Source organism: Cebidichthys violaceus, unplaced genomic scaffold (assembly GCF_023349555.1).
Source record: "Cebidichthys violaceus isolate CVI_PGR_0920_01 unplaced genomic scaffold, fCebVio1.0.p SCAF_108, whole genome shotgun sequence".
NCBI lineage: Eukaryota > Metazoa > Chordata > Actinopteri > Perciformes > Stichaeidae > Cebidichthys > Cebidichthys violaceus.
Genome location: NW_027176272.1, coordinates 62,700 through 87,305, shown reverse-complemented (window position 1 = coordinate 87,305; position 24,606 = coordinate 62,700). Strand labels below are relative to the sequence as shown.

General features: G+C 42.0%; 2 protein-coding genes across 5 annotated transcripts in view; both read left to right on the top strand.

Annotated features, from left to right (window-relative positions):
• The first annotated feature begins 380 nt into the window (after positions 1-380).
• Positions 381-2,548, top strand: LOC137889207 (dynactin subunit 6-like). Its single transcript, XM_068732942.1, has 7 exons — positions 381-468; positions 810-874; positions 973-1,078; positions 1,168-1,256; positions 1,528-1,575; positions 1,834-1,976; positions 2,092-2,548. The coding sequence occupies exons 1-7, from the start codon at positions 434-436 to the stop codon at positions 2,188-2,190; spliced, it is 585 nt and encodes a 194-aa protein (XP_068589043.1). The 5' UTR covers positions 381-433; the 3' UTR covers positions 2,191-2,548.
• Positions 2,549-9,729: 7,181 nt separating this feature from the next.
• Positions 9,730-24,606, top strand: part of LOC137889183 (RNA-binding protein with multiple splicing-like) — a 32,862-nt gene continuing 17,985 nt past the window's right edge. For all 4 annotated transcript variants that reach the window (XM_068732915.1, XM_068732906.1, XM_068732897.1 and 1 more), the window contains exons 1-3: positions 9,730-10,163; positions 22,635-22,712; positions 23,354-23,392. In XM_068732915.1, the coding sequence (XP_068589016.1) occupies positions 10,101-10,163; positions 22,635-22,712; positions 23,354-23,392 (180 nt within the window). In that variant the 5' untranslated portion in view covers positions 9,730-10,100. The remainder of the gene's footprint in view (positions 10,164-22,634; positions 22,713-23,353; positions 23,393-24,606) is intronic.

The window sequence follows — 24,606 nt, the reverse complement described above, 5'->3', positions numbered from 1 at the left end:
CTTCATTGATTTATCTGTTGAGATAATAAGGTTGGTGTATGGCATGTAAATATTTATATTTTCTTACAGTGAAAACAATTATATAAATGGTAGAATAGAAAGTGGGGAAAAAAGACGGGGAAATTATTGTGATCATTTTAGTAGTTTATGAATAGGCTATAAATGATAATATATATAGGCCCTATAGCTAGATAAAATGTAATCTTTTCGCTTATGAATATCAAGGATATGTATATAAACCAGACAGTGTGGACAGGTTGGTTATCTTTTCAACGTTGTCCACACATGTTCATTGCAGTGTCGTTAAATATACAGTAGAGGGCAGCAGAGTTACAGGCTAGCTTTTTTTCAGACAAACGTAATCAACCCTGAGTGCCAACTCTGAACTAGGATTAATAATCAACTATCGACACATTTATTCATCATCGCAAGGATGTCAGACGCAAAGCAAATCATGGCACAGAAAAGGTAGAAAACTACATTTAATCGGAATTAAGCTTTTTTTTTATTATGCCTTAATTTGAGTTTTTAGTAAATAAAAATGCCCATTTATTTTTATAATAATCCGGCATAATCACCGATGGCGACACCCATATTTATATGTCGAGTAGGACAGTAACTAAATATCGAGATATTAATTGTTGATACAACAGCCTGATGATGATCAATAATATTTGTGATCGCAGATTGACAGGATTTGCATGATCCGCTATCTAGCTGTTTGTTCTGCCTGTGATGATGCAGATGTTATGATTGCATCATTGATTTTGATATTTCACATTTCATCTCTTGTGTGTGTGTTCTCGCAGTGCTAAAATTGCAGCCGGGGCTGTTGTGTGTGTTGAAAGCGAAATAAGAGGAGATGTAACCATAGGTGAGAGTTTGATTTTAACCTCACAATAAGCGCCATTTTTCTCATTTATGCTCCAATAAGACGAGACCTTTTTTATTTATTTTATTTTTATTTTACAGGTGCCAGAACAGTTGTCCACCCCAAAGCACGGATCATAGCAGAGGCGGGGCCTATTATCATTGGAGAGGGTAATCTGATAGAGGAGCAGGCACTTATTATTAACAGGTACATTGTGTATTACAACACACATCAACTATTTTAGTCCTCACAGTTTTAACTTATCTTATTTGATCTCATCTGTGCTTTGTCTATAGTTATCCGGAGAATATCATGCCAGACACAGAGGGAGTGGAGCCAAAAACCATGACAATTGGGACCAATAATGTGTTTGAAGTTGGATGTGGTATCCTTATGCATTGCAGGAAACAATGTAATTTGACTGCAGTAGAGTCAGATGACAAATTGGCAGATATTAGCGAATTGCATATGTAGACCCATTTGAGTTTATGTCGGTTGGGAAGTAAGAATAATTTATCTGAGAAAAACAGATTTACGGTCATTTAGAAGCAGTTTTGCCAAGTTTGTCCACCAGAGAGCACTGTCAAGTATAGTTTACTAGTAACTGTTTTAAAATACTAATTCATAGGTTTAAATCCTAAATGATTCTTCCACAGTCTCACAAGCTTTGAAAATTGGGGACAACAATGTGATCGAGTCTAAATGTAAGTACTGTAATCAATAACTATATTACTATGAGGAGTGTGCACCCTGAATACAATCTACTATCATGGTATATGTCATTTTTATATCTCTGTATTAATATAATTGTTATGATAAAGTAGGTTTTCTGGATACCATAACCAATAATGGTGAAATCACATTAAATATACAATATTGTCATAATGCAGATTTGTAACATTGCACACAATGAGCTAAATGACCCCAGAGATATTAATATCTCTGCTAATATTACATCCCAGCTGATCTTGGGAGGAACGTGATCCTGACCAGTGGCTGTATCATTGGTGCGTGCTGCCAGGTCAACACGTGTGAGGTCGTGCCGGAGAACACGGTTGTGTACGGTTCAAACTGCATCCGCCGTGTGCAGAGTGAAAAGCCACAGGTCAGTCTCCGTCAGTGCTCGCTTATGCCTGCGAGGCACAAAGTTTCTTTGGCTTGTGTGCAGATTCATACAACCAGGGATGTTTTATATATATTTTTTTGTATATATCTTACAGTCTCAGACTCTGCAGCTCGACTTCCTCATGAAGATTCTGCCAAACTATCACCACCTGAAGAAGACGGTGAAAGGAAACAGCACACCTGTGAGAAACTAAGATGAAGCTGGATCCTGAGGGACTGTAGCCTATTTCCTCCAACCCAATCTGGCATCTGATGCCACACGCTGACTCAATTCCCTCAACTTACACGTGTCTTTCACTTTCCTGTTGTTTTTTAATGTCTAGCACAATACCTCTGCCACCGAAAAATGACCATCACACTTTCTACATTTCTTCCTGCATATGAGGAATGACATCATTCTCAACACGTAACTGTCTGGTTTTGCACTTGGTTTTAAGATCACTATTAAGACTATTTATGATATATTTAAAATTGCAAATCTCCTGTGCCATTTTTATGTTAATCAATTCTACTCGTATATATATTTATAATTGTTCGAATGACGATACAACAATATTGCAATAAAAACTAATAAAGATTGCAGTTATGCTTGTATTCCTCTGAGTGTTGGTTTTATTTTTCCTATATTTGTTTACCACAAGGAGGGACTATTGAGCAACTGTTTGTTTTCCCTCTGTACTGGCTGCTCTGAAGGCTTTGTTTCAGCAGCTGATACAAAATATCCAATTAAAATAGCATTTATTAGTCGTAAAACAAAACGAATATCTTTATTTATTACGTATTCCATGCTGAAAACAGTAATACATTGTAGTTCATGGGCTACATATAGTCATTAAAAACAATGTGCATTGGTGACTAAGATGATTCACCATATAAAAATTGCAATCAGCAAAAATGATGCGATAAAAGATGACTTTGGGCGTGGTAGTCACCATCTTGGATTCGGTGGTAGCCAGTCCTGTGCTCTCCCACCAGGGGTTGCCAAATTGGTGCCGTGGCTACAGTGGGAATTCCACACAGAGACTGGTTTACTATTGTGATTGACATGGGTGCGGTTGCAACTTGCATTTTCTCTTTGCAGCGTGGTGCTGAATAATGCCTAATGCCCCCCTCCCCATCTCTGAGCCCCTCGGGTTGGTGCTCCCATCTGTGCCACAGCCTCACAGATTTGGGTGCAGATAGGTGTGTGTGTGTGGGGGATAGCCAGTAGCACATCACTACCTGAAACACCTGCCATAAAAAAAAAGTTCTGATCTCATATTTTACAGTTGTTTCTTTTAAACTCTTGCTGCTGTAAAACAAGTGTGAGGCTGCTGTGCTTGGTCTTCAGAGTTTAAGGGCTTTGTGTCGTGCTCAGTGGGCACAGTGCAGCAGCTCCCTGTAGGAGGCACACAGCTGGTGTCGCACACTGCCAATACTCATTTGAACATGTCACGGTGGAGTCCCACGAGGAGTCCACATCAACCAGGGGCTAATTATTTCAGCAGTGGAGTGCAGCCGGGGCCACGTCTAGGCTCCTTTCCGTTCTCACTGCTTCTGTTTTTTTTTTTCCCCCTTACTACTATCGTTTTTTTTTTTTATTTTGGGGTGTTGCCAATGCGTCAGTTTACTTTAACATGACAAGGAAGACAGTTGCTGGGCACAGTTGCACGGATGTGCAGAGTGACAAGGGCCTCCTGGGTGGCAAGTGTGGCCTTTTAATCTGCTGTGGGTTTCTAAAGAGGCAAAATGGCTATGATGATAGCAACTCATGGCAGGAATTTGAGAGGAAGTTCATATGTTGTTCTATTTTTGGATGCGGTTATTTATACCGCTCCCTTACTGTACTGTTGTGAAACTGAATTATCCAGCTTCCACCCGTGTACTTTTGTACATCCCAGTGGTATTTGCTTTTCTTTTCATAGGATTATCTCAACTCAATATTTGGCCTTTGCTACAATATGCAGCATTCTCCGCTGAGTCAATAATATCTTATCGCGAACAAAGAGAGAAGCATGAGATTTCCCGTTTTTAACATAGCACTGGACACTGGGGAAGTGGCTGTAAAAATGTGAGTGAAACACAAGTAAACATTTCTCCAGCATGTAGAAACATATCAAACTATGACTATATATTAAAAAAAGGGGGAAAATAGAGCATCAGCTCTTACAGTACTCTTTGTTACACTGTTACGGCCTGTGTTTCAAGCAGCACATGCAGTTCCAGTCTGGGGGTAGTCCACCGCAGTCAGTCATGGTCAAACAGGCCACCGCTTGGTTTGAGAGGATAAAGGCTTTCTGACAGCTGACCTTTGCTTCCAGGTCCACTCCACCTTTAAAAAGTGAAATGTGACCTATAGACCGCAGTGATTTCCATTGCAATCCTACAGAAATAATTAATTTCATCACAACAGGGACCCTGGATGCCATGCCTTTTAAGCCACGGTAGCGGCATGACTCCCTGGATGACAATGTTGGTCAGTTGGTGCACCACTTTGGTCCAGACTGAAATATCTCAGCAACTGTTGGATGAGTTGCTGTGGAAATTGATATAGATATCCACATTTTCCCAGAGTATGAATCCTAATGACTTTGGTGATGCCCTGACTTTTCCTCCAATACACCATTGAGTTCACATTTCTGTTTTTGAGGAGGGGCGGAAGTATTCAGATACTCTACTTAGGTAAAAGCAAAATCTGTAACTGTGTAGCAAAAAGAGAAAAGATACGATTTAGAATTGACACTAGAAGATTTCAATTCACTGTAAGTAAAGAGTTCTGCAGCTCAAAGCAAACTGCAGAAAGCAAATAAACTTAGTTTTTTTACATACACATGCCGTTCAATAAAGATTAAAGGTGGTGGGAAAGACAAAGACTTCAAGGTTTTAGTTTAACCTTTTATTGGTTGGTTCCACTGCACAACAAAAGAAGACGATAAAACTTTATGTACTTCCCTTAGACCTGCTTTAAGACGTTAAGACAGGACCACTCAACAGCATTCAAAGGGAGCATTACAGCCCATTACATAGACCTGTGTCAACATTTGGGAATTCAAGCCTAGGAGACATACTTAGCATGGTCTGCTCTCTACTCAACCCCTCCTCTGCCCGCTGAACCATGAAAGCTTATAGGACATTCTAATGACACAAACTTGGGCCTATTTCTTGTGTCTCTGCACTTTATCACAACCGCTGGTGTTTTCATATAGGAAGGAAGAAAGACGGTTGTCCTCAGACTCGAGCTCTTGTCAGGTTTCCTTCTCGCGGTTTGTCAGATTTAACACTCGGCTGCACCTGACGACTCCGGCCGCGCTCATGAGGATAAGCGCAGGTTCTACCTCACTGCTCAGTAATGCAACCTAGTTCATCACAAGAGCTCTTGCATTCTCTTTCTCTGAGCCAGTGCGGACAGAAGCTCACGATGAAGATGGTTTTGCTCAAACTAACATTTTTGTTTATTATTTAAATGCCTCGACAACTATTGGATGAATTGATATGAAATTTTGTAAAGACATTCATGTTACCCAGAGGATGAGTCCTTAAAGCTTTAATGATCCCCTGACCTTTCCTCTAGTGCCGCCAGCAGGTCAATGCTTTCAGTAAAATATATCAACATCTACTTGATAGATTTGCACAAAACTTGGTGATCCCCTGGCTACTCCTCACGCGCCACCGTGAGGTTGACATTTGGGGCGACTGTACGGACATCACTTGAAAGGATGGAAAGAAAAGAGAGGAACAACCCAGACAATTCAAAAAAACTTCAAAAAGCGCTTTTTATGCTACACAGAGGTTAAGTAAACAGAGCTTTAGTTGTGAAGAGGCTACTGAAAAAGACTGATTAAAGTAAAACAAAGCAGCAGGCCTCTCATGGCCAATTAGAGTGGGTCAATCTGACCACAAATTGCTCATTGGTGATCTTAGAGGAGGATCAAGGGGCCACTAAGCACAAGGGAGGAACGCTGTGTATCAGTAAGTCACAGGAATGGAATGGCCTGGCTCTAAGCCCAATGAGAGCCACTTACCCCACATCAGGGTGAAGTGTGTTGCTCTGCCTAAACCAGAGCTGCTGTCAGGTCTACAGGCAGGATAGATTGTAACATTGTTCTCCATCTCTCTTTTTTCTTTTGGAGGAAGTTGGTAACTGTGAAGAGCAGGGGTGAGGACTTTGCTTTGATACTGAGTTGCAGGAATGCAAAGAAACAGTGAGAGGGGGGATGAGGCGAGACATCTTCGAGTCATCTGACTGCGACGGAGCGGATTGCAAGGACCGCATGGGGTCCTCCCTCGGGGATTCACCGCTGGTCAATACATCGGCATTGTGTCATGATAGATTCTTGCTTTGGTGCTCATATCAAGCTGGCCTTTTAGCTATGAGTCAGTGATCCAGAAGACCATATTGGATAATCTGATTTGTGTCTCAATCTTCAATTCTGCCTTTGTGTCAGCAGAGGCTCTTGCAATATAGTGTAATGTTTGTCATCTGGGCAGCAAAAGATCTCTTGAAGCAACAGTTTGACATTTTTGGGAGATTTGCTTATTATCTTTCTTGCCGGGGGTTTGATGAGAAGATAGATTTTCCCCTTTCATATCTGTAGCATTATGCTAAATATGGAGCTTAGCTTAGCATAAAGACAGTGGGGAACAGCAAGCCTGTCTATGCAAGTAAAAAAACAACAACAAAATCCACCTACCAGTATCTGAACAATAATGTAGGTTTTTGTACAGATTAAACAAACAAGATACCATATTGACCCAAATATAAACTAATATTGGTTTGTTCTTATTATATTTGAGGACGAGACATTAATGAGAGAGAAAAGGCCTTAGGGATGGGGACTGTCTTTGGTATGAACTGATCAAATCTTCCCAGCAGGACCAGTCTTAAAGTGTTTACTAGACTACATGACTTCCCAAAAACAGCTGTTGGAAAAGGGTGAGGTCATCTAATAACCAGGGTCATCTTTTTGTTTCAATACGGTTACTTTTACTTCTGATGAGAGGCTAGCTTATCTTATGCTAAGCTAACCCTAACTGGCTGCTGGCTGTAGCTTCATATGTAGCCGCACAGACATGTGATACATATAGATCTTCTCATCGAACACTAATAAATCAAAGAGGATATTTACCAAAAAGCCTAATTATTCCTTTCTATTATGTGAAATGAACATGAACTTTGAAATTAAAATAACTTCCTCACCCAGTGTAGCCAACATTGTTGCATCTTCTTATAGCTGTGTCTTGATAACACAAAGCTATCTTCTTGTAAGGCTGGACCGTGTCAAAGCTTGCTGACATGTTACCCAGGACATTGTGACCAGACTGTCTCCTAGCTGCTGCCCCCCCCCCCCTCTCTGTGTGTGTTTTTGTGGGAGGGGGGGCCACCCTCCCTCTCCGAGCATCAGACCACACAGCTCAGCCCTGAGACCTGTCAAACACAGCTGGGACATCTCCCCCCCTCTCTCTCCCCCCTCAACTCCTATCCTCTCCTCCTCCTTCCTACCTCTCCTCCCCCTCCTTGCTCCCCAGACTCCGGCAGGAAGCTTTGATACAGGGGTGTTGAGCAGCAAGGGGAGCATTTCCATTTTTATCTGCTTCGAAGACTCCAAGACCCTCCTCCCTCTCTCCGCATCCTGAACTGCTTCTCATCAGCATAAAAAGAATCTGCCATGTCCCTCCTTCATTGTGTATGCTTCAGATGCAGTGTAATTGATATAGACATGATCTGGGAGGGGAAAGAGCAGAAATCTCTACGACCGATCCGCGATGACTGTTTTTTTTCCCTTCTTTTTGTTGCTTTTTGAGGTGCGAGTTCAGCAAAAATGACTCTCTCTGTTTTCTGCACTGGCTGTCACAAAATGCGAGAGTCTGTCCTGTGCAATAAACGTCATGCAACATATAGTCAAAGTCCCCACTACCGGAGCTACTGTCAGCTCTTGAACTTTTCATCGCGAAACACAAAGCGAGGCAGTTGCTCAAAATAAATGTTTTGAAATGGAGGAGCGATCAAGGCGGCCTTGTCACCTGATCGTTGCTTTTAAGGCTGTTTTGCACCCGGCACCGTAGACAATAATAGGTGTGCCAGTAAAGTTTTGAGTGTTTGCTCATCTCCACTGTTGTTGAGACACCACTTCATGGCTCCAGGGTCTGGCTGTTTCCCCACTCACAGGTCATAAATCAAATAGTCTTGGGGTGAGCCCACAATGGAGTAGTGCAACTTGTTATCATATACAAAATCTTGAGCAATGTACATGTGTCGTCTCCAGTACCTCTTAAGTGCACAGCCATCTAGACAGAAATAAGACGTGTGAGTGATGTGTGGGGAGAAAATATTTGCCTGAAACCACAAAACTATTCAGGGGCCTTGAAATGATAAACCGAGAGTCACGTGGAATTTATTAAACAGTCAGGTTGATAATTGTCTACCGCTCTGGAAGTCTATAAAGATGATGTATTATGCTGAGGGCTACATTTGATGGGATTGAGACAGGGAACGAGAGAGAAAATAGTCCTGAGTGTGCAGGGTAACAGCGCATCTCGTGATGCCAGATTTATGAGCTAAACTGATAGCATGTCATGCAGCTTGAAGGTTAAAGTTTAACAGTCAACAAGTTATGATACGGAACAAATTGGGACTCTTCAAAAACATATGTAAGTAAAATTGAGTGGCAGATTACTTTCCGAAACAAAGACATGTCTGGATTGTTCCCTGGTAGAAGAACGCACTCAAAAAAATGACTCTTAATTACAATATGAGTCATGTGTGGTCTGTTTCTAATCAGGGCAAACTGTTTATCTAACATATGACAGGCAGTGCATTAACCTCATAATGTATTTTACGTACTGTATTTTTCTCCTCCGCTCACCATGTATAAAAACAAGAATCCTGGGCAAAGACAACGCATATTGTACCAAGTCAAGCTACTAGCTGCCTTCCATGTGCAGTCCCTGGGCAACCATACACAGACAGTATTAAATAAAATAAATTAAGAGATGAAACAATATTAGGCAAAACAACAACAAAAAAAACAACAAAAACTATGAACTAACAGCTGCCTCAGGACCACAGACTTGGCCTCTGCATAGGGAAGTTGTGGAGTAATGGCACCATTGGGGGAAATTGCAAGTTCAACAATTAAAAAAATAAAAAAACATGTGTCTTTAATTTTCAATATTTGTAAACGTTTATGTTTAACTACAAACTAAATGTTGTCACATACTTAGTTTATTAGAAATAAAATGTTTTGGCCATGGACCACATCAAGTGCCTATCGACGGTTCGGTCATGACCAGAAGTAATAAAGTTGGAGTTAACAGTGGAATTCAGTATTCAATATATTTCAGATTTACAACCTTAATGTGAACACAATTAAAAATGACATTAAGGTTTAACTATACCCTCATGATCTGTGCATTTATAACATCCGGGCTACATCCCTTTACACAGACACAAGTAGCCTATAGGACTATTAAAGCAGTCAAAGAATAACACAGGAGGTAAAGAACATGAGCATATAAGCCACGGCAGACAACACGCTGTAATAAAATCGCAGGAATTGTTTCAGTGATTAAAATATCAATCAGCTGGTGTAAAAAAAAAACACGATTGGTGATTGGCACCGGTTGTCCACCGTAGCTCTGTACCAGCATTTGATAAAACTCGGCGAAGCCCAGCAGACGGTGCATCCCGCCCTCCACCCCACCCTAAACCCCTCCCTCCATCCCTCCCTCACGCGGAGAGAAGTTTGCCTGCGGCGCAGTCCACTGAACATTTACCGTGTTTCATTTGGGGAACAGCAACAAGAGCCTCCGGAGAAGCCTTCCAGGGAATGTTGAGGAATATCTGACTGCACAGAAACAGCACGCACAGCTGACTTTTTCCTCTCTTTTACAACAGCAACAAACAACAACAAAAATCCGCACCTATATCATTGATGTCGCCTAACTAGTGGGGAAAGCTCGGGTCAGTTGGACAGCGGCCGCACGCGGACTGTTGTCTTGTCGGAGGGTGCTTTATACATTTGGGTCCCAGAGAAGAAGAAGAAAAGGAAGAAGAGAAGCGAAACGGAAGGGGAAAGAAGAAGAAAAAGACAGTCCAAGTGAAAGTGAGAAGAGAGTCCGGCTCAGAATGAATAATAACAAAAGCGAGAAGGAAAACGAGCAGAGTGAATTCACCAACCACGAAGAGGAGGTAGGTATCCGCACGCGAGCACCTACCTGCTGTCTTGATTTTAATAGGTCGGTCCGTGACCCAGAACGATGTCTTAATAAAGCGACTCGTGTTAATGCTCAGCGTGTTTTTTTTTTTTAACCCCCATCGCCTGTTGTGTGACCGATAGTATCACCATATCATCCCTATGATGTTTCCTCCAGATGTGTAAAAAGACGGTCTCGTGTAGATATTTTTTTTTTTTACCTTGGAAAAGTTGCTGGTATATCATTAGAGCCACTGCATGGTGCACTCATAATTATTGTTTATTTTTATTTCATAAAAGGAGTACATCATTCTTTAACATCGTTTTGCACCATTGTGTCCTATGTTAATCCCTCTTTTTTATTTGATATATAGCATATTTTATTTCTCTTTTAATTGCCACCTACCTCATACTGTATTGTGTCTTTTCCTTTTTAAGCAGTTCACACTCTTACTTAAAAGTAAGGAACGAGGCAGGACTTGATACTAGATGAATCAGTAATAAGTAGTTCCTGATTAAGCCTCTGGACTACATTGATTCTGATACGTTACCTGACAACAGACCTAAGTGTTGGCGGTACTGGCTTACTGTAGCGTGAAGCCAGACACTGAAAAGCAGCAGTGAAGGGAATGCAGTGCCAGGGAGCGAATTAGTTTTTCACTGAAGCTGAGGGAGCAATTGAAGTTCAAACAACTGCTGCTGCAACATGTACGCAATAAGTCTTTGTAACCCAGACCCCACTGCATAGCAGTCAAGTGAGAGCGGCCTCTCTATCAATAAGACTTCATTACATTTTAACACACCAGAATGATATTGTTTATGCAAAAAAATAGATACATAAACATGTGAGGTAATCCACTTAGTGCCTGGTGGAAATGTATTTTTCCCCCAGTTTCTTCCTCCTTTCCTTTGCAAACATTGCACAATCTGTATCCGTGAAATCTACTTCTCGGTAAATAATTTGTACTGGTGCTCTTTGCATGGGGTGATTTTTCTTCGGGGCGGAAGAATCTCTAATCAGACGACAGACTTGTTGTTTCAGAGCTCCGTGTGCCAAGTGATGCAAGAAAGGTATATCGGATTATATCGGATATTTCTCTTGGAGAAATTTGATTAAGGCTCAGCGGACTGCTCGTCACTTTGTAACTGAATAGCCAAACATACGCGGCCTGATGCAATACCATATTTGGTCCACTGTTGAGGTTACTATGGATGCAGGGAGTTACTGGAGCAGCACACAGATGAGGTACAGACTAGAGACCGACTTCTTGGAAACCTGATGGAGAGTTTCAGTTTATTCACCTTGTGACCTTATGTACTCGGTACGGTACTGCAGTCGAGGTATTTCAGAGGCTGTACACTGTGTGTACCAGCACTTCACTGTAGGGCTGCAACTAATGGTTACTGTCAACAAAGATCAAGAAATAAACTTGTACATTGTCAGTGAATTGAATAGCATTTTACTTGACAAATATGATGGTCGCAAGTTCTCAGGAAAACGCTACAAAATGCGAGACGTTCAGTTAAAAGTCATATAAAACAGAGAACGGCAAATCTTCACATTTTAGAAGCTTGGAGCTGCATTTTGCCTAATAAATGACTTAAACGATTAATAGATTTCCGGTTGATCGATTAATCGACAAATCGTGTCAGCACCAACATCTTTGCATCAAGCAGATCATCATTTTAACTAAAGAGGACAAAACAGCTTTGATTTAGAGCCAAAGCAATTGGTCAATTAATCGAATGGTCGATAGATTATTGATAACAGTTTGATAATCCGTCTCGCATTTGATTCATGTTTTCTGACATGTGATAGACCAAACAGTTGATCGAGCAATTTTGAAAAGCAGAGTAATCGGCCACAATCCGTCGAGAATAGTCGTGAAATAACCGTCGGCTGCTCCAGCTCTACTTTACTTGATGAATCTCAGGACTACAATCGTTGCGATGTCCAACGTGCAGGAGGACCAGACGGGGGTCGTCCCCTTGCATTGTGCAGAAAGGCAGACAGAGAAGACAGAGAGAGCGATGGCCTGAGGAGTCTAATGCTTGTGGAAATGTTTGGAAGCCGTCCAGGCAGGCGGGGACTTAAATTTACTCGGGTGAATTAACGTAAGGTTAGACAGCGCCGCTTCATCATCTGTGTAATGATGTGTGTTGCATGCAGAGAAGCAGCAGTAAGGTTTTTTTTTTTTGGGGGGGGGGGGGGGGGGGGGGTATTGTAACACACACATTCACACTCACACAAGCGAGCAGGTGTGAAAGGATGTTTTACACAAAAAAAAGAAACACATAAGGCTAAGAATAATGTGACTAATTTATGAGTATGACTTGCAGTTTTCCCGCGTGATTCATGGACATTCGAGTTTAGTCATTCTGTTCACAGAAGCAGAGCTGAGTATACGGACAATAAAACTGCTTTATGGATGATTGATTGACTAATGTGACATTTTCAACCCTGTTTTAAGTCTTTTAGAGCTCCTCCCATCACAATCCTCTGCTCACAAACGCGCTGAATTCAGGCTTTGCGCGTAACAACACTAAAGTAACCATAAACTCTGATCTTATGGGAGCCAAAGTTTAACAGCCTCGCCGGTATGACTCTCACATGCTGAACAACAGCGGCATTCCCCCCCGCTCCTTTTTGCTCCGTGTAGTACGCGACTCAATAGATCACTGATTCGCACCAGTTAAAAACGCCGTGGCGGGCTCGGCTCCTCGCGCCCGCCTCATTGCTCAAACCTCACACGGCATCATCACTGCACGCCAACACTTGACGATGCTTAATGTTTATCTTCCTGCGGAGCAGTGCTCACCAAACATGGTCTTGTTGCGGACAAGGTATGCAGGTTTCAGCCCCCAGTGGCATCTAATCTCCCAAGCTGGTTTGATAAAGCTTTGTTATCAGGCCTTCTGGATGCTCTCACGTACTGTGGCACTCAACGGCCACTGATGTCGTCGAGGTGACACACCGTCTCTTCACATGGCGAACATCAAAGATATGGTTCCAGCAGCTGTGGGTTTCCAGGCCTTGTATGGACAAGAGAAACGGAGGACTCTTCAGGGCACATTTGAATCATTCATTTTTAGTGCCAAAATGTTTAGCTGGTTGAGCAACTATATAGATAAAGAATGAATAATCGGTAATCTTTCAAGCAAAAATGCCAAACATTCCCCATTTCCAACTACTAAAATGTCAGGATTTGCTGTTTTTTTTCCCCCTGGTTTGTGTGAACTGAAAATCTTTGGCTTATGAACTCCTGCACATAATTGGCATCATAATTGAATCATTTTCATTACTTGCAGCCCAAATTTGAATTATCCATTTCCTAATTTAAGTCATTTATCAAGCACAGCTTTACTCTTTACGGGTTCAACAACAGTTTGGTCAGTGCTGAAAACAATCATTTATTCATTTGTGATTATAGTTCGGCCTGTTTTGTGTTAATGAATAGAAGTACAAAGTGAAGTGCAGGTAGTGAGTACATGGAATGCATCAAAGTTAACCAAGTCACCCGACTAAGCTTGACCTTTGACTTCCTTTTCTATCAATTTCCCCTGAAGCTAACTGGTGTTTATTTAAGACTTGCCCAGCCTCCTCAGCCCTGGAGGTCCACTGTCAAACCGCACCTGATTTCTTTTTCTTTTTTGGACAAATGAGTGAACACAGAGTGTCTTCTCCTGGACGCAACAGTCGAAACGCAGCAGGAGTTTGAACCCCGAAAAGTATCTGTTGATTCTAGTCCTAGCCGACCATAAACATGTAAGTGGATCTTTACAAGCGTCCAAAGAGAAACAGAATATCACTCAAGCGGAGTTCAGCAAATGCGCTGAAGCTCCCTGGGGTGTAATTGGATTGTGCTTGGCCTGCTCCGGGTATCCACCGGGTCCTCTTCAAATAGCAGGTCATGTGGCCAGCGTGACCTTTTCCATGAGGAGACGTAGGTGGGGAGAGTTGTGCTGGTGGAGAAGCACGGCGAGGCGGAGGGAGGCCGCGGCGGTCCGTCGCACAGCGATGTGTGTGTGTGTGTGTGTGTGTGTGTGTGTGTGTGTGTGTGTGTGTGTGTGTGTGTGTGTGTGTGTGTGTGTGTGTGTGTGTGTGTGTGTGTGTGTGTGTGTGTGTGTGTGTGTGTGTGTGTGTGTGGGTCCGTACTCGGTGCATGTACCTACGAAAAGGGCACGCAGATATGTTAACGCTCCGTGACATGAAAACGTTATCGGAGGGGAGCTCAGAGGGTAAAGTGGCCATGATAGGGCGACAGGGAAAACAGACAATGAATGTCACGTATCGTTGAAGACGACGCAAGCAGAGGCTCAGTGTAGATTTAAGAGTATGAAGTGAAATTACAAAAATAGATATACCGTATAAGTTAACATACCCAGTAACAACAGGCTCACACAAACCGTTAAAACCCTGCTCCGTCTGCCCGTCTGATAGGTAGGAGTTTATTTATAAAAGCGCGAGGGGAATTGTCATCTTATCTTAGCCATTTGTCAGCTGTGCGACAAGAGGTATTTGAAAAGACAACAACAAGGCTTAGCGTCAGGAACGGCTGGCAAAGGATCCTGCTTCGCTGATGTGAGACAAAAAGAAAAAAAAAGATAAAGAATTGTACTGGATATTTAAATATATATATATATATATATATCTATATATATATATATATATAGATATATATAGATATATATACAGCTATATATAAACCATCAAAACTGGCCGAGAGTGAGGACTGACGCCCTTTTATACGGTGCTGCTTTCATTTAAAGGCCTGAGATGACGACGTCTGAATTTGCTTTGTAATTAATGATACACTGTGAGAAGTGTGAGTCTGTGCCTAGACAGCGTCAGCCATCTTGCCTTGCTTTGTCATACTGTATTCGGGTGCTTGCTCCGTCACCTCCACTTTAATATTGCTTACTCACAAGCTATAATTATCCACCGTACAGTATACAGTGTCTCTTCTCTCATCCCTCCTTCTGCACTCGTTTTCAGTCAATACTTCTCTACTTCATCTAATTTCTTTTCTCTATGACCCCCCCCTCCCCCATGCGTCCTCCCCCTTCTCTCCTTCTCTCCTTCTCCCTTTCTACACTTTTATCTCCCTTCCCCTCCATTTCCTTGACCCACCCTTTTTCTTCCCTCTCTTTATCTTGTTCTGTAGCCGTTTCCTCCCTCCTTCCCTCCACCCTGGTACTGTTTATAATTTGCCACTCTTCTTCTCCCCTTTCATACCACTCCCTTCTTTTTCATCCTGCTCTCTCTCTCTCTCTCTCTCTCTCTCTCTCTCTCTCTCTCTCTCTCTCTCTCTCTCTCTCTCTCTCTCCCTTCCTCCCTCCCTTTCTCCATCGCCTAGCTTAGTCCCAGTAGACAAACTCCTTATCCCTTATCGCGCCATACGTTGAAAGCATGACCCTGAGATCTCTGAACAGAAGGACCGTTTATGGTCATGGGAAGAGCCCTAAAGACAAGAGTGAGCCAGGCAGAACGGTAACAAGGAGAAACTTGTCTCACCGACTATCCAACTGTGAGCAAGGTCAAGATTAGCTTGAAAAGATGGGAAAAGTTGAAACAAGTAAAAGTTGGTGGATTAGTCCATTAAATGCTCTAACTAGGTCTGATGCTGTCCGGTTTAGTGATATACTTTTCCAGGAAAAGAAGACTGACTTTCTCGTCAGTCAATCCACTTTACAGAAAAGTAAAAACACCTATTGTAGGAGTTCATTGTGATGCAATATGACGATGATTGTGTAACTTCTCTGACATTTTTTTTTTAGTTGCTGCCCTAGATTCGCTACCCTCACTATGCAAAACCATCGAGCAATACAGCTGGTTTCCCTCAGATGCATTCAAGTAGAGCTGCACAGATTAATTGTCAACAACATAATCTACAGATTGATCGACAATGAAAATAAATGAGTTGCAGCCCTACGTTCAAGTAACCTTTGAAGCAGGACTGTGTAACTTCTGCAGAACGGCGGCCAATAGTGGCAATTATGGGTCGAATGCTAAAACATAATGTAACAACTGTGCAAGTAGATAAAAGGTCAGCAAACATTGGCTCGATTGTTTTGTGTCAACTTTTTTATTTGTAAGAGGCAGATTGTCTTCTAAAAAGTGAAATAGTCATGCTTTAAAACAACAGACAGACTCTGAACACATCCTGAAAATGAACTATATTTAGTGCTAAAAGTCAACCGGTTGACAGATAATACTTTGTCTATATTATTTATCCATTATTTATATTTGTCTATATATAATATAGGTTATATATTATTGTAGATTATTGATATTTTGGATTTGGAGTACTGGTTGGACAACAAAGCACGGTCATATTGTTTTTTTTGTTTAACTTGTGATATACATTTGTTTGGACAATTCATACAAATCCATAAAAAAACCATAAACGGACTGAAAACATAATACATTTTTTTTTTTGGATCTTTAAGTGCTGTCGCTGATAAACAAAGGAACAGCTGCACCAGCGCATAAAGAGAACACATTGGCAGCAGGCTTACATTTCTTCACGGAGACACAGAGGATGACTGAGTATCTACTGTTGTTTTTGTCTCCACTTGCACGGGACACTTAAACCCTCTGCCCACCCAGCCTTTAAAACCAAACAGTTTAAGGTGTCCACTTGGGCAGGCGGCAACAAAGGGGGTCCAGGAAAGGCAGAGTCGGACTTGGCCGATTAGTTTGCGTTAATGAGTGCTTCGGAATGTGAAGTCCGTTCCGGGAGACGCATCAGATAAGAGAGATGAAGAAGAGAGCAAACCAGTAGGAAATATTTTGATGAAGTCTTAAGCTGTCAAACTGAGGCGTAGCAGACGGTCGATGAATGGGTCGCTCCTCTCTTCCACCCGCCGTTCAAATGACACCTTAAGGCCTTTTTTCCGTGAGGTCAAAAAAAATGGTTGATACGAAAGAAAGCGCACATATGTCATTAAGACACAGGGGTGTTCTTTTCCAGGTTAGATTTAAAACAAGGGAAACTGTAATGGAGAGGGGAAGAAAAGAGCAAGAGCAGGAAAATTGCAGTAAAGTGGGCGCTTGCTTGCTTTTCCTAGGTCATTTGTTTTAAATGTCCTTTAAAGGTTAACCTGTTGGAACATTTACAGGCCCTTACCGAGCTGTAATTGTTGGTCGAAAGCACTTGTGGGAGTACGAGAGAGAGAGAGAGAGAGAGAGAGAGAGAGAGAGAGAGAGAGAGAGAAACAAAGAAACTCTCCTCTCAGGGTTCACTGGTGACGTTGGGAGTGTGCTCAACCTCACAGTTGACCCCTGACCCACGCAATAACCCGAGCCTAACCTGTGCCCTCTGACCCCTCGAATGCGAAACTTGACCCGTTGAACCCCGGCGATTAACGGACAAACAGAGTCATCCATTTATGGTCGCCTGACACCTCTCGGGCCTGCAGTCTGTCACTCTTCGCATTCTCCGACACAGAGGATGAAGTGGAAGAAAAAAAAAAAAAAAACTTGCGAGGATGACGGATGTCAACGCAGAGCAGTGACAACTGGGTTAGCAGAAGAGTGTGGGAGTCTGTCAGTTTTTAATAAGGCGCCACTCAACTGATGCAAGAGCTCAACCTGCCCTGTCCTCACTCAGGCTTATGGGTAGACTTCGATTTTAGCTTGATCACAGCGAGGGTAGACTTGTGCGTGGATTTGAAAAGCAACTAGTGTGGGTTTGCAATTCAATATTTTATCTGGGCTTTGATATTGGTACGCAGGTAATCTCAGCGTCGTTGCATGCGCACACTCACCCTACAATAGGCTACTGTACCCTCCCTTTCAAGGCTTCGAGGTCAGAGCCGTGTCCTGCCACATCTGGCTCGAAGGACCTGTATCTATTAACTTGGCTGTCAAATGCGCACACACACACACACACACACACACACACACACACACACACACACACACACACACACACACACACACACAAAGGGAGGGAGAAAGAAACACATAGTAATCATCTCACATCGCACCAAGGTCGTGTCCCTCATTTCAGCCAGAATGGACGGTCAAAAAAGCACTCAATTAAAGTCGGAGCAAATATCTGGGAAAGTCACACCGTGCGGCAGAGTGTAATGAGGCAATAGGTGTAACGCGTTTTCTAAGTCCACAACGCAAGCTGAATAGAGATGACACATGAATAAGTTGCGAGGCCATTTAATTAGACGTATCAAGCAGCTTTCTTAATGGCTGACAAATTGCATCCTGCCCTGGAGAAAATCAGAGATAATGCTAAGTTTTGAACGGTGTTCCAGTCAGCTATGGAGTCAATTCTGGCTTTGTTAATTAAAGCTTCATGACATTTGATAGTGGAAAGACGGTTTGGTGGAAGGACCGGGCCTGAGTGAGCTTTGCATTTTTATTAGTTGAGCCAGGAAAAACCCCCATCATTGAGCTAAAGTTATCCTCCTTTTGTAATTCTATTACTTAGTCTCATTTAAAGGATGATTTTGGTTTTATAACAACTTGGATCTAATTATGTTTAGGTTTAGCCACCGTTTCTATTGGTGGCAGTAGTATTCTCACAAAATAAATTGCTGACATTTCAAACACAAGCAGTTAGAAGATCAGACAGGTTTCCTCTAGAAAACCCTTAAAGGTAAGCCAGATGTATTTGGAGGTGAATACAAAGGGGAATTGTAAAATTATTATGCAAATTGTTCGTTCTTACCATCCAGACCGACTTCCTGCTACACATTTGACCTACTGTACTATTCGTCGAGGAGTTATTGCACTTTCGTTTGACTTCCAAATGAAGTGGTTTGGAAAAGCTGGCTACGCCATTGTTATTTTACAGCCTTTATGATGGTCTGAATGATTGGGTTTCTTGCCAAGCTGGACTAGCAATGTCATTGTGTCCCCAGTCGTGCAAAATTGATAGGTTGATTCTTCGATTAGTTGATTGACAGAGAATATTCAACAGTAATAACACAAACCATGCGACTATCTGTGGCTTTTCTCAGTCATATACGGTAATAAACTAAATATTTTAGGCTTTTGGACTGTTTGATAACGTAATTTTGGGCTCTGGGATAATGATGGCATTTTTCAAAATGTTCTGACATTTTATTGGCAAAAGGATTAATTGAGAAAATAATTAAGATGAATAATTGATGATAAAAATAATCGTTAACACTTCCCAGATCTCAGAAATTACTTTTGTGCGTACAATGTTATCGCAACGTGCAGAAACCAAAAAAAAAAAAAAAAAAAAGCAATCTTCAAGTAGTTTTGATGAACCAGTTATCCTTTAAGATAATGCCAAACAGAGCCCTCACCCCTCCTCCGCCAGCCTTTAGGGTGGCACCAGCAAACCTTTCAAGGTGCAATGATAGAGTATCAATAAGGTGATGACCTCATCCGGGGCTTGTGGAGTCAAGAATCACTGATTAGAGGTGCATTGATCCCGTGGGACTTGCTGCAGAAGTGGCCTTAATAGGATGTGATGTTTTTGGCCTGGGGCTCCAAACTCTGCTGTAGTCTGCTAAGGCGTTGCCAGGGAACTGCACCGGTACGCCGGCTGTGAGGTCCTCAGCTGGCTTGTGGTAGGTAGGAACTGCTGTTTTTGATCGAGGCCTGCCTCTCGTGTTGGTGGGTGAGCATGCCATAAATGGTCAATGATTCAAAAGCCCACACCAGGCCACTCAGCACTATGGAAATGTAGGTATGTGACTCACGAGGAGCCAATAAAACAATGCTTCTAAAACCCAACAAAACGGTGGCAGAGGGCGTATCTTTGATTTTTTTTTTTTTACGAATCTGCAGAATCTGCTCAACCCCTGGCTTGACCTTTTTAGTTTACTACATCGTGAAACTTTGATGTTTCATTTTACCTGGTGGCAAGGCAGCGTTTACAGCGCCTCTTCGAGCGATTGTCAACGCGGCGTAAATAACGAACTAATGTCGTAATCAGCAGCAGATGTGTGCGGGAGAGAGCCACATATGTCTGTGAATCATTCAGCTGCACACCGGACACACGTCGAACCGATCATGTATCACAACAGCTGATGTCAGGAAGTCTCAGGAAAGAGGTCCGACACAGCCAAGAATGTCCCATTGTTCTGTGTGCGGAGAGGACTCATTGTTGTGTTTGTTAGTCTGAACTCATGCAGAACATCCAGCTCTCGAGTTGGCCTCATGACCGAAGATAGGAGTTAAAATCCAAAATGGAATCTCAGATAACTTGGCGAGGGCGAGTTAGATGACGATGATTTTCTTAAGATGTGTGCCAACCTTCTGTTGAAGGTACAATTTGAGGAAATGCTGCAGTCTGCATGATTATCATGTCAAAATACCTCGTTGTATTGCTGTAATATTATTTTAAAAAGTCAGGGCCAATATATTTACTTAACAGTGTTGCGGAGGTTTTCACTCATGCGTCATTTTGTAGCTTCAAGTCCTTAATAGACATTTCAAATCTACAGTTTTGATGAATTGGTTGTCTACGCCGAAAAACAACTTTTTTTTTTGATTTTTTTTGTTTCATCACGTCTTCTGTTTCTACTGCATTTTTTTTACTGCCATACTATTAGATTTATTTATCAGCCCTAACTGCTGTCAGCGACTGCCTGATTGATACCATCCTGTTCTGACTCTTTGTTCCTATGTAACTCCATATAAGGAGTCCCTCTGAAAGACTTTATTTAAACAGACCTGCCAGAGACAGAGCCCAGTGACAGCCCTGCAGGGTTCAGCTTGACTCAGATAAGATAAGATAAGATAAGAGCGAAGGTGAGAAAGTCGCCGAGGTGAGATATTTTGGCAGGATGGCCAGTTTGGCACTCGCCAGCTATTGCTCCCCCAGTTGCTAAGCTCCTTTGTTTGTGTGTTGCTCTGCCTTTGGCATCAGCGGTGCGTATCAGGTTACATGAGGGAATGAGGTGTAGTGTTAGTTCAGCAGTTTCTTTGTCCCCGGAGTTGTGAATCTACTATCTAATGAATGTGGGAGCTATGACTCTACTCCGTGTAATTGCATACCTACGGCTTTATCCTAAATTCAGCCTTAAATAGAATCAGAATATTGAATAAATAATTAAATTACACATTGAAATCCACTATCACATTATTGATGTGGGTGTGTGTAGGGTGGAGCTGCTGGAAGTCTGTTTGAGGCTCACAGTCTATTGTTTCATTTTGATGTCTCATGTGCACGAAAGCAATTATTTTCTTGTACCAAGCCAACTTAAATTAGGTGATAATTCCAGGTATGAGGTGTGATTAGTGCCTGGTAATTCAATAAAAGTGTCTGAAATGATGTCATGTCTGCCTCAGTTATCTTGGTACCACTTAACTGGAGATGTATAGGATTTACATTGTTGTCATTTGTTTTTTAAAGCTTGAGAGAAACGTAGCTTATTGTTAGAAACACCTGCGTTAACAACTCTTTACCATACTGACCCATTATTAAGGACAAACAATTGACATGTAACATGTAAATTACAAGTTGAACTGTCCTGTTTATTTGCCTCCAAAAAGGAACCAGATCTGCATTTGTCAGCAGCGGCTGGACGTCTCAACACCTGTGTCTTGTAGTGCTGTAGTCTGTGTTTACTCCATGTGTGCATATATGTTGAAAGATCTACTGCTGTTCACACAATAGACATGGCAGCCTGATAGTGTTATTTAACATATCGTTGTTACATTTCTGTTGGCATTAAGCACACAAGATATAATAATAATAATAATAAGTGACCTTTTTACCTTCGGAGGGAGTTCTGTTGGACATTTGAGTGGCAGGCCTTCAGATGCACGTTGCTCTACTGCACTCTTTACATTTTACTGCACGGTAATTCAGTTGTTCTCCTGTACAGTGTCCCCCATAGTTTCCAAGGCAATATTTCTAGTGCGTCCCTTTTTCTTAGCACATGAAGTGCGACAGATGAGTTCGTCCCCAAGTTTTTCGTCTCTCAGGGTTGACGTTTGAGGTTGTTGCGGTTTAAAATGTTGGTTTCAGGTATAGCTGTTTTGAAAATAGTGTTAAATTGAGATTTTCTCACTGAAAATGTTAGTGCTGTCATGTTTCCCACCTTCTCTGACTCAATAGGCTACGGACCGCAACAATTACATTTCCCTTTAGTCTCTCTTTGCGAGCATATACATTGTAATTCCCCAGCAATGCCAGCTCAAGTTGAAAAGTTGAAAAGTTCAAATGTAAAACAGAGGCTAGAGTTGCGAGGGAGGATTGCGTAAAACTCAGCAGGCCGTAGATAACACAGGAGAATACAATAAACTTACTGTAAAAAAAAAAAAGGTGTGTTTGCAGAGCTGAAAGACACCCCTATCGGTGTTTGAAGAGTCTATCTTTTAGTGAGAGAACTGTTTAACTCATGTTCAGTGTCCTTTTCCTCATTACCTCATCTGTTACTGTCAGGTACTGTATTCAAGGTAGCTATTTATAACTAGTGGAGGTTAATGAAAAATACATGATCTCTTTTCTTGTCTTCCTCAGGTCCGAACGCTATTTGTCAGTGGGCTACCGCTGGATATTAAGCCGCGGGAGCTCTATCTGCTGTTCAGACCATTTAAGGTATGTTTGTATGTTTTAAATGGATGGGCTGCTGCTATTCTTAGCAGCTTTTTTCTTTTCCAGCCGTCAATGGGACCTCCATTAATGGTGATGAAATAAACGGCAATGGAAAACTCTCCCGCGAGGTTCAAGTGTCTGTGTTCCAAAAGCCGAGGTTCAATCACATCTTGATCCGCGGGAAGCTTACGTGTGTGTGAGTCTCATGGAAAAATGGCTCGCTGCCTGCGAAACAAAAACAAAGCTATTTGCTGCACCTCAGAAACTTTGCGTTGTCAGAGGCACAAAGAGTCCCAGAGTTTAGCTCTAGTGGCTGCATGTAGAGATTTTTTTTTTTGTACCGTGGACATGAGGCAGTTAAAGTGAATAATGGCACGATTGCCATGCATCTAATCTCTCGTAGATAATGCCCATGGTATGTACTCCGAGTGAGCGCTTTAGATCGTGAGCAGTAAATCTTGATTTATCAGCTAAGGCGCAACATTTGGTCCATATGGTCTTCATAAGGGCTCTTTTGATTCGTAAAACAATGTATCTAGTCAGTTATGCAGCTGTGCTTTAAGTTGGCACAAACAGAATTATACATTTACATCACATTAAAGCTGTTTTGTTCACCTTTTTGACATTTTCTTTGTTTGTTTCAGGGCTATGAAGGCTCCTTGATCAAACTCACTTCTAAGCAGGTATGCTACAAGACTCACTGAGGGCTGTGTTTCCACACAAAGAAACAAAATGAAAACATCAGTCACTCTCTCATCATGCTGATACTGTTTGCATTACTTTTTCTTGGTCATCAACACCTTCAATTTTTTTTTTTTTGTCTTTCCATTGTCGTGTTTTGCTTTTTTTCTTCTCTGTGTTTTCGTCTTGGGGACTGTGACAGATTAGCACCCTTTGTCAGCTGGTACCTGGAATTGGAAAAAATAAAAGTTTATTGGGGGGGAGGTAAGGGAAAAAGCGTTGCAGCAACTTGCCTTTGGCAGTCGGATAGTATATGCTTGTAGTTACAGACAGTCAACTCCGGTGGGATGTGCGGGGATGGGGAGGGAGACGGGGAAAGAATTTTGAGGTGCCAAAGCGAGTGTTTTGACAAGAGCAGTACTGACGGTTACGTTTTGCCTCTAGGGGCGAAAGGACTGAAAATGAGCTCAGCTGACAGGTGTCCACATCAAGAGTTAAGCAATTTAGCTTCATGTCAGTGTACTTATTACCAAATTACACCGTTTCCCTGACGTGACATGCTCATTAGGAGGGGTTTAGGGCGATTTTGACCGAATGTACTGACTATAATACCGCTAAACTAAGAACAAAGGAAAGACGTTTTTTTTCTCCCAGTGGTGAAATTTCCTCAGAACAAGTAAGATCCCATTGCATGGTTTGGGATTTCCCCCCTTTTTTTTTTGTTTCATTGTGGTTTCGTGCTGTAAAAATCTTTCAAAAGGCAATAAGCAACTACGTTTTGTGTCTAGTATAAAGAGTATTTTTACATAAAAAACACGTAAAGAGTAACCGAACACTCCCTGAAATCTTGCTTTTGCTGACCTCTGTTGGTTTAATCTCTCACCTCGCTGCAGTGAAGTGTTCTCCAGGACCCTGTGACATCGAATGCGGTTACAGGTGCAACAGAGCCCACTTCCACACCCAGATTAATGGGTTTCGAAGTTTTCTTTCAGAGAAGGCAGTAAAATACTGCTTTTCAATCTGGTGTTGAGTAAATCTTTAAATGATCAGAGACTCAAAGGCTACTGCTTTCCAAGTTCCATAATGTAGAAAATGTGGCCTGTGCAGGTTTTGTTCGTTTAGTTTTGCCTGTTTAATGAGTAAGTGAGACGCTCTTTGTGCACTTTGGCCACCCGTTGCAGCTCCCCACCTTGCCTCGCACTTTCATAATGGCCAT

Excerpts from the sequence above, each read along its gene's own strand:
- LOC137889207 (XM_068732942.1), top strand. The coding sequence starts at position 434 with ATGTCAGACGCAAAGCAAATCATGGCACAGAAAAG. Across the intron at positions 1,576-1,833 it reads CAATGTGATCGAGTCTAAAT|CTGATCTTGGGAGGAACGTG; the intron begins GTAAGTACTGTA and ends ATTACATCCCAG. Across the intron at positions 1,977-2,091 it reads TGCAGAGTGAAAAGCCACAG|TCTCAGACTCTGCAGCTCGA; the intron begins GTCAGTCTCCGT and ends TATATCTTACAG.